Source organism: Erithacus rubecula, assembly GCF_903797595.1.
Source record: "Erithacus rubecula genome assembly, chromosome: 3".
NCBI classification, from domain to species: domain Eukaryota; kingdom Metazoa; phylum Chordata; class Aves; order Passeriformes; family Muscicapidae; genus Erithacus; species Erithacus rubecula.
Window position 1 is genome coordinate 122,402,368 of NC_136689.1, and position 18,473 is coordinate 122,420,840.

The following is an 18,473-nucleotide window of genomic DNA, read 5'->3' on the forward strand; positions in this document are numbered from 1 at the left end:
CACACAAGGGCAAGGGCCGCCCGCTCGGCCGGCCGGCCCGCCGTGCCCAGGGCCGGACATTGCGCGGCCGGGCCCCGCGCCACGGCGGGCCGAGCGGCGGGGCCGGGCCGGGCGCGGCGGGGGGGCGCGGGGCTGTGCGCCTGCGCCCGGGGCGGGGCGGGGTGTCCGGCCGCGGGTGTGGCCGCCGCGGGTCGGGGTCCGGAGGCGCCGCGCTGCAGGTGAGGGTGGGTCCGGCCGTGCTCGGGCCGCCGTGCCCGCGGGGTTTGAGCTCTTGGCCCCGCTGCCCCGTGCGGTGGGAGCCGTGCGGGGCTGGGGCGGCGGGACCGGGCTCCCGGCGGCTCTGTCCCAGCCCTTCCTCCCGTGAAGCGTCCCTGCAGGTGCGACCCCGCTTCCCGCGCCGGGACACGGAGCTGCTGCTGCGGGGATCGAGGAATCGCTGCCCCTTCCGCCGGCCCGCGGGCAGCGGAGCTCGGTGGAGTTAAAGCTGCAGGCCGGAAGGTTCGAGTCCCTAGTGCCGGCCCCTGCGGCGGTGTAAACGCCGCTCCGAGAAGCGGCCTGGCCTTTGGGACAGGAGGCTGTCGAGAGTCAGCGTCGTTCCTGAAAACCACATGCTGTTCTTTCTGAGCTGCTGGTTGAGTGGGTGGTTGTTTTCTTCCTTCACTGTAGTTGCATAATATATACAAGACAAACCTCCGATAACATTCATGTTGTCATAACTTGCTCTTCCACTAGGGAAAACTTAAAATGTGAAACCTCTTCACTTTTGCTTATATTCTCCTATCTTGAAAGTGCATTAAGTATCCTCAAAGTAATACGTGTTGCCCTTCCTCCAGCGCTTACATTTGTTTTCCTGGAGGGTTATGTCCATGAAGGTTCAAGTTTAAAATATCTCTGTGAAGGTGCGAAAAGTTGGTTTCGTAAAGATAAATACAGTCAAGCTTAATCCCAGCTATTCTTCTTTTTTTTTTTTCCTTTTGTTGTTTATTTTTTTTTTTCTTCGGTTGGAGCTTTAAATTTTAACTTTGTATGTGTATAGTGACAGAGGAGAGATGTTTTGAGGTGCATGCAGAACACCAAAAAGCATGAGAAGAAAAAAAGTCAGGGAAGATATTCAATGAGTAAGAGACAGAGGTATTTTTGTTTATCTGTTACAGTGTTAGAAAGAATGCAGTGTTTTTACAAGTGTGTTTGTGCTAAATGTCTTAAAATTAATCCATACAGATTTGTTATAGGTGATCATTACACTAAATTTGGTTCAGCTGTAGAAAGCAAAAATCTATTTCTGGTAGACTGAATAACTAAGTTGTTATTAAATGTAATTTGCCAGAATTCCAAAGTAGCAGAATTGGTACCACAGTGTTTGTACAGCCTTCTTTTATGCCAGATGTTTCTCCTGAACTGAATGCTAAAGGGAAGCCATAGTGTTACGGGTAATTAAACTGAAATCTCAGATCTCAACCGTACACATATCTGGGATGGAATTAATTTTATTTTTTTTAACCTTAATTTGATTTAGGAGCAAAGGCTGTCATTACGTGGTTTCCTAAAGGAAACACCTTCAGGGGCAAAGTTAAGGAGTAAGATGCTTTCTATTCCTTCCTATTTATTTTCCTGTGAAAGTCAGGATGCTTTTCCAACATAAGTAATATATGATCAACTTAGTATTTGTTGATATTAGTTCCTGTTAAACCCAAGAAAATTGCTTCTATTTGTAGATCAGTTAGGCAAAGATTGATACTGGCTCTTTCTAACATGACATTTGAATGTGTGATATGGCTTGTGCAAGCAAGTAGGCAGGAAGTAGATTTGTGGTGTGTTTTTTTTATAATCTTAAAGGTCTTTTCCATCAGCTCTCTGATTCTGTTTAATTTCTTTGGTTTATCTTTAATATTGCTTTAGATGAGATGCTTTTGCTCAGACATTTTGAAAGGGCATTATTAAGTGTCTGAAGGATTTATGAATAGAAGAGTTTTAGGGCTTGGTTGTTCGATTCAGGTTTCTGTTTGAGGAGTAGTCTTTACTGATTTGGATCACTTGCTTTGTACTTTGTTCTCTGGTTGAAGGAAGACTATGTCCTGTAGATCCATTCCATTGTAGATGGATCAAGTGCACATTTGACTCAGTGCTTTATCAAATGCACACTTAGGAGGCAGCTGAATTAGTTCTGTTTGTGGCAGTTTGCTCTGGTACTTCCTCTACTCAGAAGGGTTGTTATAAATTCCTCCTGGCAGGTGGTTAGCATATGTGCAATTATCTGATGGTTCCAGGAATTAGCATGATTGCTGTGTGCCTGTCTTCAGAGCCACTTGGGAGCCTGTGGATATGCAGAGCTTGAATGACTCCTGCCAGGCACAGGGAAGTGAGTGCAAGTAGCTGCTGTGATACAGCACTGCAGGGCAGCTGACTGGAGAGCTCTTGGTTTGCATACAGGAAGGTTTGAAATAGCTCTGGGCTACAGTAAAGTGCAATTTTGTGATTGTTGACTTCAAGGTGTTGCTGTTGTTTATGCTGAGATGTGCTGGACCACTGTGGAATACTGATTTCATGGACTTTTCTTAGTCATCCATTAGCTGTGTAAGGGTGCACAGGTTTGTTAGAGCATAAACAACATTGGGAGCCACTGATTTTGATCTACTTACTCTAATCTACTATCACCTTATTGAAAAAAAAAATAAATTAATGAATAGGACAAAACCGGTAATTGGGTCTTCATTCATAAAGAACTTTTCCTGCTGTTTTTTTGTAATATTTAGTATGTATTATTCTCTAACAAAGGCTCTGACTTTCCTTTGAGTAATCTTTACAGTGCTGCTGTCGTGGACACATAAAACTGTTGGACAGGTTATTTATTTTAAGGAAACTGTATTTCCTCAAACCATATGCCTTCAAACCTCTTACTTTGATTGATCTATGGGAATAACAATTCTCAGTTTTAATTTCCTTTCATTTCACATTTTAGTGCTACTGTTGGTTGAAGCTTTAGCCTTTTGCTGAGAGGCCTTGAAGCAGACCTCTGAGGTAAGTTTTTCTAACTCATTTTTAAGAACTAGCATTTGTAACTGTGAAGAGGCACAACATCCCTTGAAACTTACTGTAAAAATGATTAGCCTAAAGCATGTGTTCACCTGCATCTTGTTTCTGCAGTAAAGTACAGCAAGTTTTAGTGAGAGAGAAGTTTTAGTGAGAGAGAAGCTTTTCTTTCTTGTGGCTAATGTTAATTGTGTAATCAGTCTGTGGCTCTGCACAGAGAAATTGCAATGAACTGCACACAATTTAAGATACTATTCATGTTGCATAGTTGATAGATTGTTTTACGTGAAATACTTGGTATAAAGATATTCTGATGAAGTATGTAAACATATATACAAGGAGCATGTGTTCCTCTGGTTTGCTGCTGTACACTTAAAATAATTGAATTTTGAAGTCAGGAGATCTATGTTACTTAATTTTCTTGTTCAAGGCACAATATTACCATTTATAGTTTAGCTCACTTGAATGAAAACATCACCTAAAATACTGTTTGTGTAAGGAAGATCCTGGGTAGAACCAAGCATTAAAGATGTGCCTAATGGATAAACACAGATATACAGAATTAAAAAATGCCCAAATAAATAGCAGCAGGATATTTAGAGAGAACTGTTTTGAAGTAATTTTGTGAACAGGTGTCCTAGAAATCAAAATAATATTTTCTGTATACTAGATTTAAAAAGAAAAAAAAAGAATTCTGAACAAGTACATTGACAATGTAACTTAGTGATAGATTTTTAGATATGGAAACAACCTGCATATAGTTACCTGTCTTGTTATACCAGTGTGCTACCAATCCAATAGAGTATCATAAATCTTGTATAAATAGATGATTCATTTCCCATACAGAAAACTATGCTTCTAATCTCATGTGTGCATATACCTCAGAGTTCTTAAATATTAGCTTTTGTTTTTGATTGGTGTAATCCTCAGTAAAATGAACGGTGTGGCCATTAGGGTTTTTATCAGCCTAATCTTACTTGTTTAGTTCAGAATGCTCTAATTATTTCCTGCCTACTAAATAGTGTATATGACACTCATGGAGTCATTTAGGTTGAAAAAGACCTCCAAGATCATCAAGTCCAGCCTTTGAGCTATCACTGTGATTTGTGCCAAGTGGGACAATCACAGCCCGTGTCAGACTGGCCACTCTTGGTTTGCTACAAGCTAGGATACCTTTGGGCTTCTTGGCTATCTGGACACACACTGGTTTGTGTTCAGCCAGCTGTTGACCAGCACTCCCGAGTCTTTTTCCACTGGGCAGATTTTCAGCCAGTCTTTCCCAAGGCAATGGTGCTGCATGGGGTTATTGTGACCCAAGTGCAGGATGCAGTACTTGGTGTTAGTGAACCTTGTAAAACTGGCCTTGGCCCATTGATCCAGCCTGACCCCTCTGCAGAGACTTCCTACTCTCCAAGAAAGATAGAGCTTTTGTGTTGTGCTTCAAATACAGAGTGACTCAAGCTGCTTCTGGTATTTAGCTTGCCAGCACATCAGCTAAAGGATTTTTCCAGCTGTATTGCTCGTAAACAAAATGAAAAGAGGAGCCAGAATTCCAATTTGGAGGTAGGATTTTCAGAGAAGCTGTCTTTTGGGGATTTTTTTTCAAATGCAGTGATGAAATGAGGTTAGGAAACAGTCTTAGTTTTTGTAACCTTGTATGAAATGTCTGTTTCCTGTGGGGTGGTCTGTTTCCTTGGGAACTGAAGGATTACCTTGAGATTTAAAAAAAATATATATTTACATGTAGCCCAAGATCACTAGAAATTGTGTTGCTACCTGCCCTATCAGTGGGAAGAAGCATCCATTTGTCATTATTTCATTGTCAGCTTCTTGCAGCAGACATGACATTTTCTGCCTTTTTCAGTCTGGCACACAGCTGACATAAAGTGCTTAAGTGTACCATTCTGGCAATAAGATTAGCTGATCAGGAGTAGACTTTTTTTGCAAGCTTCTTGTGGCCTTTCTGCATTCATTTGGGCCCTGAGATATCTAAAAATTGTGGATTTTTGGTCTATTACCATTAGCAACTTACAGGAGCTAGGAAATGTTCAATGTCAGCAGTAATTTCCATCAGAACAGGTTAGAGACTTGTGACTAAAGACAGTGATGCCAAATCCACTTCATTAGTCCTTTTGTCTCTTAGTTGGGTATTTCTGCTTGTCTGACTGGATGCATCTATAATTGGGAACATGTCATTGTAATGCTCTGCAAGGTTATCTGGCCATGCCAATACTGTCCTCTGACAATGCAGCACGGAGAGGATTGCTACAGATTAGCAGTTCCTAACTGCACTGTTAGATCTTTCTGATAATAGATCTGTTCCTTTCCAGGTAGAATGCCATGTTTGCAGTTTCTTTTGGAAAACAGACAGTGACTCAGTTCTTTGATGTTTACCACTTATCTTCATTAGAATCATCACTGGAGTTCAAAGAACATTCTGATCTATAAAACCGCAAGACAAGACTAGTCCTTGACTTAGATTTTTCCTTTGATAATTGCAGCTCAAACAGAAAGACTTGTTGTGTTCTTAGTTGACCTAATCATGCTCTTGAGCAGCCTAGACATGGCAGAGGATCCCTTGTGACTGTACATCACTGCAGTTCAGATGTACATTATATACAATAATCTTCAGTCTTTTCCTGTCCAAATATTTTTTTAAAGCCTAATGTACTTCTGCAATCATAAACGCTGTTTCAATAAAAAGGATTACTGAGTTATCACCTACACACATTCTAGTGTGCTTTGCCTCCCTTTATGATACCTTACATGGAGGGCAAGTTGATAGCTTGAGAAAAGCAAAAGTTTTAATTAAATATGACCAATGTGAAGCACAGCTACTTCAATAACACCAAGTAAATCTCTTGTTATGTGGTGTGACTTACTGGCAGTCCACACTTACCCTATCACAGCCTGAACAATATAATCTGTCCATGTAAAGGTATTCCAGAATTCCAAATGTTCAAGTAATCTGGTCATGTATCTAGAATATTTTACATTTGATTTGCCTAGTAGATATATTGTGGAATGGTATTTCAAGAGGAAATGCATTAGTGCAGCCATGATTTATTTTCACCATCCTGAAAAGACTGCAATTTGCCAGACTCTGTATTGCATCAAGTCCTCAAGAAGAGGTTGCTTGCTTACCTGTCAGTGACTGATCCTTGAGGATGTTTATCATCTTTAGAAACCCTATCATCCACCTCTCAAACTGTGGGAACTTTTCAGCTAACACGGGCTTTTAGAGGTGTGCAGAATTGGGTGGGGCTGGAGTAGTTCTTTCATGCATGCATTTGGAATGAGGAGGATTTGTGCAGCTTGAGCAGAGCTCCAGCAGGTAGTGCTGTTTGAAAGACTCCCGACTTCACACATGTGAAGCACATGTGCCCTGTAAATTCTGTAAGGTGTGCAGTGTTGTAAAAAAAAGTATCTCTTGTTTATTTACTAAGTTTCGCTACCTTAAATATTGCTTTGGATTAATGAGACATGACTTTTTCTTGCTAATAAGTATTTCACTAACTTTTAATGTTTATAATGTTACTGAATATCAGTATAACAATTTGCAGTAAAAGATACCAGTCTAACGGAGAAACATATTTTTTGAGTAAACTAGCAAAATTATTTCTTGAAATGTATTAGTATTACAGACTTCTTCAACCCATTATGCAAAAATAGATTCCTAATATTCTCAAAACTTCTGAGAAAAATACCTTACATTGTTTTTCATCTTGGATTTTTCAAAACTGGAAAAAGATAAAGAATAAAGGACCATCTTGTAGTTTGTGAAGTTTTGCTCTTGATGTCAATTTTGAGTGTCCTCCACTCAAATAAATGCATGTTCTTGCTACAAGTTGTCTTTTATCTGATATGGACACAGTTGTTCATCTCAACTGAGCATTTGCATTTCAGGGAAGGGAATCAGCCTTTTTATTCTTACCTTTTCTATGCTAAAGGATGTTTTTGCACAGCATTCAATCTGCTCATTTTCTGCATTAGATGCATAGTGGGAGAGTTGGGGGCATGGAGGATGAGAGAAAGTAACAAAATGGATGTGTTCATGTGAGAAGGTACTTGAAATGTACAAGAAGTGTGAGTACATACACAGACAAAAAGAGGAAAAAGCTTACCATATTTTTAGGTTGACTGGATGCTATCTATTTACCTATTTATCTATTTAGTGATTTTGGAAAAATGACCTTAATGAAAGAAATGGGTGCTTTCAAGGACTCTAAATAATGAGGAGTTTCAGACAGTTGAAGCAAGAAAATTTTGACTGGTTTGAAAATGCATCTCAATTCAAGTTTAAATGCTTTTGAGTTTCATGCAAACCCTTTCTACTTGCTGTTGCAGCATCAGTGGGAGGTAGAGCATCATTTTGTCAGCAGAAAGTTGTTTCTTTGGAAACTGTCATTAAGGAGTCGTGTACCGGTATGCACTGGATTCTGTGGGAAAGGTACTGATTGTTAATGAGCTTGATCTGGCAGCCAGGAAAGCAAAAAGGAATGGAAAATACCAGTGTAAAAGCAAAAAAGGGCAAGGAAAAAAGGGCAGACTGCTTTTAGGAGATAGGCTTTCTAAGCCTAAAAACTATTAGTTTAAAAACTATTTTAATACTTAGACCTTCACTCATTTCCCCACAAGGACAATGAATTAAACTTTATAAAGTCACGGGAACAAAAAGATACTCAAAGAAGAAATCACATTTAGGCATTTGGGAGGTGCATGAGGATTTCTAGGAAATCTTCTTAAACTATGTGCATGGATGTTTGAGTGTTTTTTTTATAGGTATGTACTCGGTCTCCAAAAAGTCCATCACTGAGATAGAAAAATGGAGGTGAGGCATGTGAATTATGCCCTGGTGGAATACAAGAAGCCTCAGAAACAGTGTTTTCTTTCTCCTCTTTTCAGTTTGTTCCTTGTCTTTTCCATGTTCCTTTCCCTTTTTTGCCTCTAAAAAAAATCATTCATTTTCATGACAAGTCTTATGAATACAGTAAAAGGAAGAGAACTGGCTTGGGTTAAGCATAGTTTCATATTCAAATGTGAATGCATATGTTGCTAGTGAGCTGACCAGATAGAAGCAGATGCCTTTCCTTCTGCCTTGTTCTCTTTGGTGTCTCATGCACTTTTAAGATAAGTTAATCCAGAGGGATACTTGGTATAGACTGTGGGTTTATTGGAGAGGAAGCCAACCTGAAACTAAAGAGGCTTGGGAGCTTCCAAGGTAGGCTGCTTCTGGAAAGATTTGGAAATTTTAGTCTCTGAGTCAAGGACGATTGTACTATAGAGGTTTACTTCCTCAAAAGTTGTTGGATATTATTAACTATCCTTGAAGTGTATAATTATGGAGATGTTTTTATATATATATAAAATAATCTGGTGCTCAGATCTTCTTGGGTTTGCAAATGCATGTTATGCCAGTGTGGGATTCATAACTGATAATCAAGTTGTTTCTGCAGGTTTATAATATCTGCTGGTCTTAGTGAACATTGTCCAGTGGACAATGATGGAGGTACTTAAAGAGAAAATGTAAGGATGCTTTCAGTTATTCTTTTTTTAAAACTAGATCTTCAGAAAGAGCAGTTATTACTTGACTTCAAAGTGTTTATTCTTCTTATTAAAATATGTATGTGTTATTGTAGCTTTACTAAAGCAAGATCACCGGTCTACCTGCTTAAATGGCTTTTGTATAATCTGCCATGCTATTGTTTCAGCATTTTGTTACAAAGGTTTGATAGAAGAGTATGTAATATAATGTATTTTCCTTATTCATGGAATTAACAATATCTACATTATAAGATGTGGGCTTTTGGATTTCATTTAAAGCTTGTGAAGTTTTATTGGCAGCAATTAAAATCACTGTGCCTTCTTTGAGATGTATCCCATTTTTCATTTGGTTCCTTAAGTGTTCTCAGAAACCTGATCTTGTTTTTTATGTGCCGATTTAGAAGTTTATTTTTATACCTGTGGGGAAAAGACAAGAGTGTGGCAGTAATAATTGGTGCATCATAAATGGTAAAATTTGCATTTGTAGCTTCAAATCATCACTTTTGACAAGCTAACACTTCTTGTATCAATTAGAGAGTTAATGAATTGTGACAATCATACTGTTTGCTTTTTAGTCCATTTTAATGCTGTTTTTTGTTGCTGCTTTCTAGTGTAACCAATGGCGGCACAGTGTGTGACAAAGGTGGAGCTCACAATTTCTTGCACCAATCTCTTGGATAAAGATGTTGGCTCCAAGTCAGACCCTCTGTGTGTGCTTCTCCAAAACTCAAGTGGCCAGCAGTGGTATGAGGTACAGCCTGATGCTTCTCACAAAACCTGCTAAAATCACATTCTGCCTTGTTGGACCTTTTAAAATACTTTAACGTATGGTTTCATTAAAATATTTTAATTTTGTACCAGCACTTTTGAATAGTTTTTGTTAGATTATATCTCTAATGGTGTAGTGGGTTCGCATTTTTCCCTTATCTAAAAACCAAGCTATGTCAAACCACAACAAACAGTTACATGGGACAGTATACTCATAATCATTTGCTATTAAATACTTAACACTATCTGATTTTAGCACTGTTCCCCAGCCATGTGTGGACCAACAGAAGCTTCTAAGTGCGTTAAATGTGCTTTATAAATATAGTACTCCAAAACTCAGATCTACATCCTGAATTTGACAATACAGGATTTATGTTGTCTTCTGTGTGCAGGAGTAGGTCCCACCTTAGAGGTAGTGATGAAAAATAGGTCAATCATCCTAACTTAGAGCAGTGGATTTTGAAATATAAATATGATAGATATAATATGATATAATATAATTTAATATAATATACACTATAATATATACTATAATATACAATATAATATACAATATATAATATAATTAATATATAATATATAATATGCTATAATATATAATATAATATAATTTCTATTTGATGAAAGGTTTATTGGAACTCTTTTGTACTTTAAGAACTTTTGAATATATGTAATAATATGGTATTTGATTTGCTTGTTTGTTTAGTTTGTGAAATACTAGATAAAGTGGAATCTTTCTAATTTCAGGTTGATCGCACAGAAAGAGTTAAGAATTCTTTGAACCCAAGGTTTGCCAAGAAATTCTTAATTGATTATTATTTTGAGCTTGTTCAGAAACTTAAATTTGGAATATATGACATTGATAACAAAACTTATGATCTAAGTGATGATGACTTCTTAGGAGAATTTGAATGTACGCTGGGACAGGTAAGCATGCAGATATTTCCCTTAGAATTAAGTTACTGGAAATCATTAGCCACTTTTATTTTGAATTTGTCACTATGTTCTTTTGTAGTTGGAGTTGAATAGGATGTCTTAAGTTGAATAGGATGCCCTTCAGTTATGTTTTCAAACTTCAGTTCAGTGTATCTACATTTTATTTGCAAAAGGTCTTGAGATGATGCCCTGCAATGTGCTCTACTAGGATGATGACTTTTGGATTGCTGTCTAAAAGTAAGAGGACTGTCAATGAGCACAAAGTTGTAGTAATTGCAATTTATTTCTTCTAATACTCAAATTTCTTATTTTATGCTACCCAAAAAAGAGAATCATTGTAGAACAGCATGTGAGTGTTCACAAGGGCTATGTTATCCTTGTAATCTGCTTTCCACTCCATGCAAACAATGATTCTGCTTCTGCCAGCTGTAGATTTGCTGCTATTTTCCACTTATATTCTGCTGCTGATGCTATCACAATGGGGCAGCTTCTTTTTAACTTGTTCTTTTGAATAGGTCCTTCAAAGGCACTTCTCAGAAGAGCTGTCTTGGGATTTTTTCCTGCCCTGTGTCTTAAGTATTTTTATTTTAAATGCAATATAAGGATAGAGGCATTGTGAATTGAAATTTAATATCAATTGAAATTAATCATTTATTCTTAAGCTAAAGAAGGACCTGTCTAATGAATAGACACACTTCTGAGCAAGCATTGCCTGAATAGGTTAAAATAAAATCAGCTGGAAACTGTGCAGAGAAACCTGATCATTTTTTTTTTACTGACACACATTGTGTTTATAAATCTGTTAGCTGAATCTGTTTATGAAATATGCCTGGCATGCATTTTAAAGATATGTATGGAAAACTTAAAGAACAATTTGAAATTGGAACCTGAGGTATTATCTTTTAATTCCTATTATTTCTGAAGCTGTGCATGTTTTCATCTGCATATATATATATATATATATAAAAATTTTGAAGTGAATAAAAAATTCCCTATTTATTTACAGAAAGTTATGAGAAGTAAATGTAATGTTGTTGTCCTCACAAAAAAGGAGAAATTACTAAATGACTCATTTAATTCCTTTGTAAATATATTAAATTGTATTAATAATGCTTAATATTCAAATTTTGTCTTGCAGATAGTTTCTAGCAGGACTGTAACAAAACCATTAGTGCTTAAAAATGGCAAACCTGCTGGAAAAGGAAGCATTACGGTAAGACAATTAAGAAATAAATGTCTTCAGAGTTCATCCTTAATTGTTTCTGGGTTTTATTTCTATTCTGCTTGAATGCAGTGAGTGTATTCTGTAGTGATGTAAAGCATATTTTTTTGCTCCAATAGCTCTGTCATCCAAATCCTTCTGTATTGTAAGTCCTGTTGCATACACCATTAGGGCATGCAATAGGCTATTGTTTGGGGCATATCTTTGACAGTGCCATCGTCTGTGGTAAATTGATGCAATGGAATCCCAATGTCAAATCAAATAGTACATCTCCTTCTACCCCCCCCCCCCCCCATCTTTTAATGCATCATTTGTGGGAAAACATGGGGACTTTTTATAATGGCTATAGGAATGCTGTGAGTATGAGAAAACTCTGTAGTTCCTGAATAAAAACCAAGTATTTTGTTTGCCTACTTAGATTACAGCAGAAGAAGTAAAGGATAACAGGGTGGTTGTATTTGAATTAGAAGCAAGGAAACTGGACAATAAGGTATTTAAGTGATTGCTGTTTCTTTGATGAAGTCATAAAATCAGACTCTTGTCAAAGTGTGAAACATTTGAGTATTCATTCTCTTTGTTGCTTAAAAATAAAATATATTAAGATATTTCTTTTAATCTTAAGATTTTAATATTTTTAAAGATTTTTAATATTTTTTTTATATTTTAAGATTTTAAGATCTTTTTTCTTAAAAAAGAAATTGATGTAAGATTGCTGCAGAGTAACTTCATTGACTGTTTTGAAATTAATTGTAATGTATTTTTAAGTAAGATAAAAATGCATTTCAGGTGTAGTCCATGAGCAACATGTTCCCATTTAAATGTAAATCCTTACATTTATTCATACATAAAAGGGAGTTTTGGTATATACTTTGGTTTCAATGGCTGTATAAATATTTGCCCATTACTTCTCTGAAATAAATGGTGGAAAGTGTACCTGTGTATGAATTAGTTATGTTGGATATAGGACTGGCTATAGAGACTTAAAAACAAAATCAGAAAAATAATAGATTTTTTTTTTTTTACCGTTTGATTTAATGATGCTTTCTTTGAACTGGAGGAAATCCTTAGTTTCCTTTCTATCCATTGTAATACTGGTATAAATACTCTGCTTGAACTGTCAGGTATTTTATATGTGGACATTTTTCTCCTAAATTGAAGGACATTCCCTTCTTTCTTTTTCACAGGTGATGATATAATCAGACTTGCATTTCATCATCTAAAGCTTTTGTTCCCTTAACTTACATTTTGTTAATCTAAGTGTGTGTTAACTAGAATTTAATGGTATTCACACTACAGGCTGTTCTGAGATAATTGCATTTATTTAAATACAGGATTTTTTTGGAAAGTCTGATCCTTATCTGGAATTCCACAAACAGACTGGAGATGGAAACTGGGTGATGGTTCACAGAACAGAGGTAGGATATTTTCAGTTAGCAACAAAGAGGTTAAGGTTATTCAGTTTCCAGTGTGACACCAACTAGAGGTACAATGCCTTACAAGAGGAATGGCTGGCCTGGAGTTGACCTGCAGACTAGTTGGAAATTGCATAATCTCTTCCACTGGCTTCTCTGGGAAATCTGCCTTATTCTCTTTATGCTGATTTTAATACATGCCATTCTATTTGGAAAGAAAACTTTTTTTAAAATTTTTTTTTTTTCTTTCTTTCTTTAACTTCCAGCAGTCTAGGAGAAAACAAATATTTTGGAAAAGAGCTGCATACTCACACAGGGACATTTGCTCAGTTCTATGCAGTGCTGGGGCAGGACTTGGGCATTCCTGACTCTGCTATTCTTAGGAAAGTGTCACCTGGCTGTACCCTTCACTAATGAAAACAATGATGCTGAACGCTTGCATAGCAAGGGCAAACCAAGGAGAATGCAGAGTGAGGGAAAATGTGCCTCAGCAGCAGCCTTTCACCCAGGAGGAGGCTTAGGGGTCCTGTGACAGCAACTGACAGGCTAAGAGTAATTTCAAAATGTCTCACTGCAGTGGCAGCTCAGGGCCCACTTACAGCTGAGGTGCTGTGCCCATTGGAAGTGGTGACATTTTGAAGTATGGAAGGACTATAAATCCTTTATGTCAGACATACTGTTTCTCTCATGAGGTGGTTCTTCTGCTTAAGATGCATCTTTTCTATGATGATTTCAGTCATCAACTTCAGTAACGAATTCGGAATTTGTTGTTTCAGCCTAGAAATGTCTGGTGGATTATAGGTTCTAAAAACCTCTTTTTCTGACAACTGATTTTGTTAATTTCATTTTCAAGAGAGATTTCTTTCTGAGTACTCCTACAGTGTTGAAAATATTACTATTGTTAGGTGTTATTAATTAAGTGTGCTTGTTATGTGTAGTTTCTTATACTTTTTTAAGATCATTATTTGGTATATTGGGTATATTTAGGATAACAGTTGACAAATTTTGAAGATCTTTCAGTATTATTTGTAAGTAACACTTTAGTGTTCAGCTTGAGAGGCCTTTTATACTCATGCACTGTTTTTTACTTAACTACACCATGAATTTCTTGAAGGCACATTTCCATAAAGGACATTTCAGAATAAGTAGTACATAGGAGTGAATTGTAATCTCTGGAGCACTTATGTGTTCAGAAATTTCAATGTAATATTTTTCCACACATTTTTGGGAACTCATGCCTTTATATGTGTGTGTATGTGTGTTTATTATGTGTATGTGTGTTTATTAAAAGTAAGCAACCAGTATCTTATTTATGTAATGATAAATTTAATTTTTTGCAATGCAGTAGCTGAAGGATATCATAGGTGACAGTGAAGTATAGCAAAATATGGAGCTGAAAGAGACCATCTCTTTTTGAACAACAGCATGTTGAGTAGTTTGATTTATATCCTATGTATCCTATAGTATTTGGAGTGCATTAGGCAGCAACATTGCACACAAAAATCATGGCATGAAGGTATGACCTGTTATGATGACTACTTTCTGCCATTGTGAACAATGGTCTTCTGCCTTTTTCTTTTCAACAGGTTATTAAAAACAATCTGAATCCTGTTTGGAGGCCCTTTAAAATCTCTCTCAATTCTCTGTGTTACAGTGACATGGATAAGTCAATCAAGGTAATGCATATTAAATGTGTGTATAAATTAATGCATTAAAAGTTACAATATGTAACAAGGGGAAGATGTGTTATTCTAGTTACTGCAGGGCTTTTGCTTCAAATTTAATGAAAGTATTAGGTTTCTTATTTGAAAGGCACAGATACACATGCATGTTTTAGGGGAAAAAAATAAAGTACTGCACATTTGTGATGCATTGTGTGCATTGTCTGGTCTTTGAAAGTCTGGGACACCAGTTGAACACAAGTATATTTGAAATGTCCAGTGCAGTTTCTTATTTTGATTGTACAGTTCTAGCATGGCATCAGTCAATACTGGTGGTGCTAAAGATACTATATAGTGAAAGAAGAATGTTAAAGGGCTGGAAGATGCTCTATGTGATGGATCTTGTATTACTTTGTTTTTGGTGAAACAGGTAACTTAATCACATAAAATAAATTACACTTAATATACTAGTTAACAGTTATGGGTCAGATACAGCTTGTGAATACCAGTTTTAGCAACTTTTTCTCTTCATATAAAATGAATTTTCTGTCAGAAACAGAAACCTGTGAAGTGGTAGTTCTACCAGAACTTTAATGTTTTCTATTTTCCAATTTTATCTTGAATAAATTATGTTTAACTTCTGAATATTTTTCTTCAGTAATTCCCTTTAGGGCTGGAACCAAAACTAAACAGCTAAACAAAATGCCATTTATAAGTTATTATGATGATGTTAGAAACCTGGTGGTTTTGCATTTGAGAAAGAAACTTGAAAACCCGAACACAGCAAACTGCTGTATTTAATGTTCTTCCACTGGGAAGGAAAACTTAGAACATGATTTGCATATAATGGGTATTAGTCATATGACTTGAGGCAGTCCTGGAAAATCCTTAACAGCCACAGAGATCTGGGTGTTACCCAGAATGGATTTAAATACATATTTATAGAGGAGACTAATGAACAACTTTACAAGCCCAGAACTTTCCTCCCTTATTGCTTCCAAGTTTTTTTCCATCTCATTCCTTTTTGCTTCCTTTTTCCCCAAAGAGACCTGTGACTGCCTGATTGGCTGCTTAGTTCTTGTATCTCTATATACTATAAATTTATTTCTCCTTTTCTTTAAACAACCATACTAAAGCTATAGACCATTGATCTAAATGTATCTATGAAGTGTTATTCTCAGCTCTATCATAATTTTAATGAAGTCTGTTCTTTGAAATCTTACCTCCAGAAGTGTAGGTTTGTATCCAGAGGAAATAGACTTTACTTGGACTAGTTATAGACTTGCAGACAGGCAGTTTCATTATGCCTTAGAAATGCAGGACCTATCACTTCAAACATTAAAATGTAGGCAGAATTGTATTATGGAATGTTTTTGAAGGATTAAACAATGCCTTTAACACTTTTATATGCACACGGTTGCATGTGTAATGGGCTGTTTTTCATAGTAAGTAACCAGCAATTTTTCTATGAGTGGTTTTTCTCTTCTTTAATGGCTTAGTTTGTGTATGCCCAGCAGTGCACAAACCAAGTTGAACTTTTATCTTCTGGATTCATGGTTATGTTCTGTGTTTGCAGTCAGTGAAGTTTGTCTGTGTCACGAGTGTGAGCCTTTCATCTGGATCAGGCATGCCTAGTTCTGCTGGGGAAAAATCTGTTAAAACATATTGTTCCTTACTGGTATTGCATTTCCAGGAGGACATTTGTGGAATAAAATTTAATGCTTCTCTCTTGTCTGGAATAAATATTAAAAATCATCTTAAATGGGTGAAAGATGTCAAGCAAAACAAATTTTGGTATCATTGAAATAAAAGGAGATTTATCTACTAACTCTGCTAACAGGGTGTCAGAACTACTGGAGGTCAGGAAATAACGTTCAGTTTTAAATTTCAGCTACTGAAGCATTTGGCTGACTGTTTGATTGGCTCAATTTATAGTATTCAGAAGAATTTACATAGCACCTGCCATGAACATTAATTAGCCTGTTGGTTCTTTGGCTGCTTGCATGATTTAAGGTGCTGTGCATGTGCATGCATTTTTTTATTTATTAGTGAATTTAAAATGTTGTGGTAATGCAAACTGCAAGATAGAGGCATGTTCTGTGCAGTAGAACTCCCAATCTATACATCTTGTTTTGTACTTCAACATTCCTGTTTGTTTTCAGAAACCTAATTTTTTTCAGAATCTCAGGTATCTGTTAAAGTTGTTTGTTTTGCTTTTTTATTTGTAACTGAAATACTCAAGTAATCAGATAAACTGATTCTTGAATATAAGGTACAGTATTTTTATACTTGAAAGGTGGACATGCAAATAGCTGTTCTGTTTAGCCATACCTACTTTGAACATTTTTCTTGAGGCTTGCATTTTGATTCCAAGTAATGTGGGATACCGACTTGACTCTTGATTTATTATTGCTTATATTCATCATCATAATTATTAAACTATTTTAGTATGTTTTCTGTAATTTGATGAAGTTAATTATCATGTCTGTTTTTCTGAACTGAAATAAAATATAGAAAGTGGATTAAATGAACATAAGCTTTTAAAGATAAATAACCAGCTTTTTATATAGAAAAAAAGGCAGTTTTGTTGTGCTTTCAAAAAGAAAAAAAAAAAGTTTTTCTTTCCTGCCTTCCTTGGTAGATTGGGCTGCACCCTTAATAGGGTGCATTGTTTAAATAATAAAGCTTATCTTTAAGCTCTCACTATAGGAAAAGTGATTTTTAGTTGGCATTCTGATCCATGAAGTGTGGATCATCGTTTAACAGATCCACTGTTTAAATTTGCTAATCTTGCAAAACAAAACTTCAAATATTGTTTCTAGCCTTAGGGCTGAACCTTCATATGCTTACAAATTCTGTGTTATTTTGAGGATTAATGAAGTAGTATAAAAGTGTTGCTAAAATTCTCATGATTGCTTACATAACTGATTTACTAAATTTTTAGCTGGGTGCTCAGAGTCATGATGAATTCAAAAACCCTTCATTGTTTTCCTGCTCTTCCCAACACCCCATCACTCTCAACACATAGTTCAATATAATTGATGTTACTCACTCATGTAAGACCTGATGCTACTTAGTATTCTCATCTGTCCCTCACTTGAGTAGAAGATTAGATTCAAAACTGAGGGTATTGGCTTCTACCCAATCTTAATCTGTTTTAAGTGCAACCCTGTGCAGTTCTGAGACTTCAATGCAAGAAAAACGCTGTGATATAAGAGATACAGGAATGTTAGGGATGTTCAGGTTTGCTGTTGCAGTGTTTATTGGTTTTTGTAGGGCCATTTCTGTTACTAACACTAATGCTGCATTTTAGGTTGAGTGCTATGACTATGACAGTGATGGGTCACATGATCTCATAGGAAGTTTTCAGACGACAATGTCAAAACTGAAGGAAGCATCTCGGTCATCACCTGTAAGTGTTTCACAGTCTAAGCTGCCTCTGTGTTCTTGGTAAACTGTTTCACTCATACTGGAGCAAAACCTAGGTCCCCTGGCCTCAGGTGACCTCCAAGTTGTGTTAGGCTACACCTTGACATTGCTATTGTAATTGAGGCTGAAACAACATTTGCATTTTGCGTCCATTTTCTTAGATTAATGTCTTAGTTGCAGTCTTTATTATTATGTATATCAATGCCCCACCATCAGCACAAAAACATGTCACTAATCACAAAAATACAGAAATAAAAAACCCCTGGATTGTGAAAAGACAGAACGCAGCACAAATTTAACTACAGTTAGAAGACAAAGTTTTATATTTTTTCAAGTATTATTCAGTCCTTTATTTTAAAAATGTAGCACTTATTAAGTATTATGTATACTTTAGTGAACCTGAGAAAAACTGGTATTTGTGCCACTGCACAAAAATGCAGCTGTGCTACATTAGGTGGCTTATCTCTAAAG

General features: G+C 36.6%; 1 protein-coding gene across 3 annotated transcripts in view; it reads left to right on the plus strand.

Annotated features, from left to right (window-relative positions):
* The first annotated feature begins 78 nt into the window (after nucleotides 1–78).
* Nucleotides 79–18,473, plus strand: part of CPNE3 (copine 3) — a 28,228-nt gene continuing 9,833 nt past the window's right edge. The window contains exons 1-9 of one of the 3 annotated variants that reach the window (XM_079300387.1): nucleotides 151–218; nucleotides 2,960–3,018; nucleotides 9,186–9,325; nucleotides 10,090–10,269; nucleotides 11,417–11,491; nucleotides 11,919–11,990; nucleotides 12,832–12,915; nucleotides 14,499–14,588; nucleotides 17,887–17,985. In XM_079300387.1, coding sequence (XP_079156513.1) covers nucleotides 9,194–9,325; nucleotides 10,090–10,269; nucleotides 11,417–11,491; nucleotides 11,919–11,990; nucleotides 12,832–12,915; nucleotides 14,499–14,588; nucleotides 17,887–17,985 — 732 coding nt within the window. In that variant the 5' untranslated portion in view covers nucleotides 151–218; nucleotides 2,960–3,018; nucleotides 9,186–9,193. The other 2 variants (XM_079300388.1, XM_079300389.1) reach the window with 2 other exon arrangements.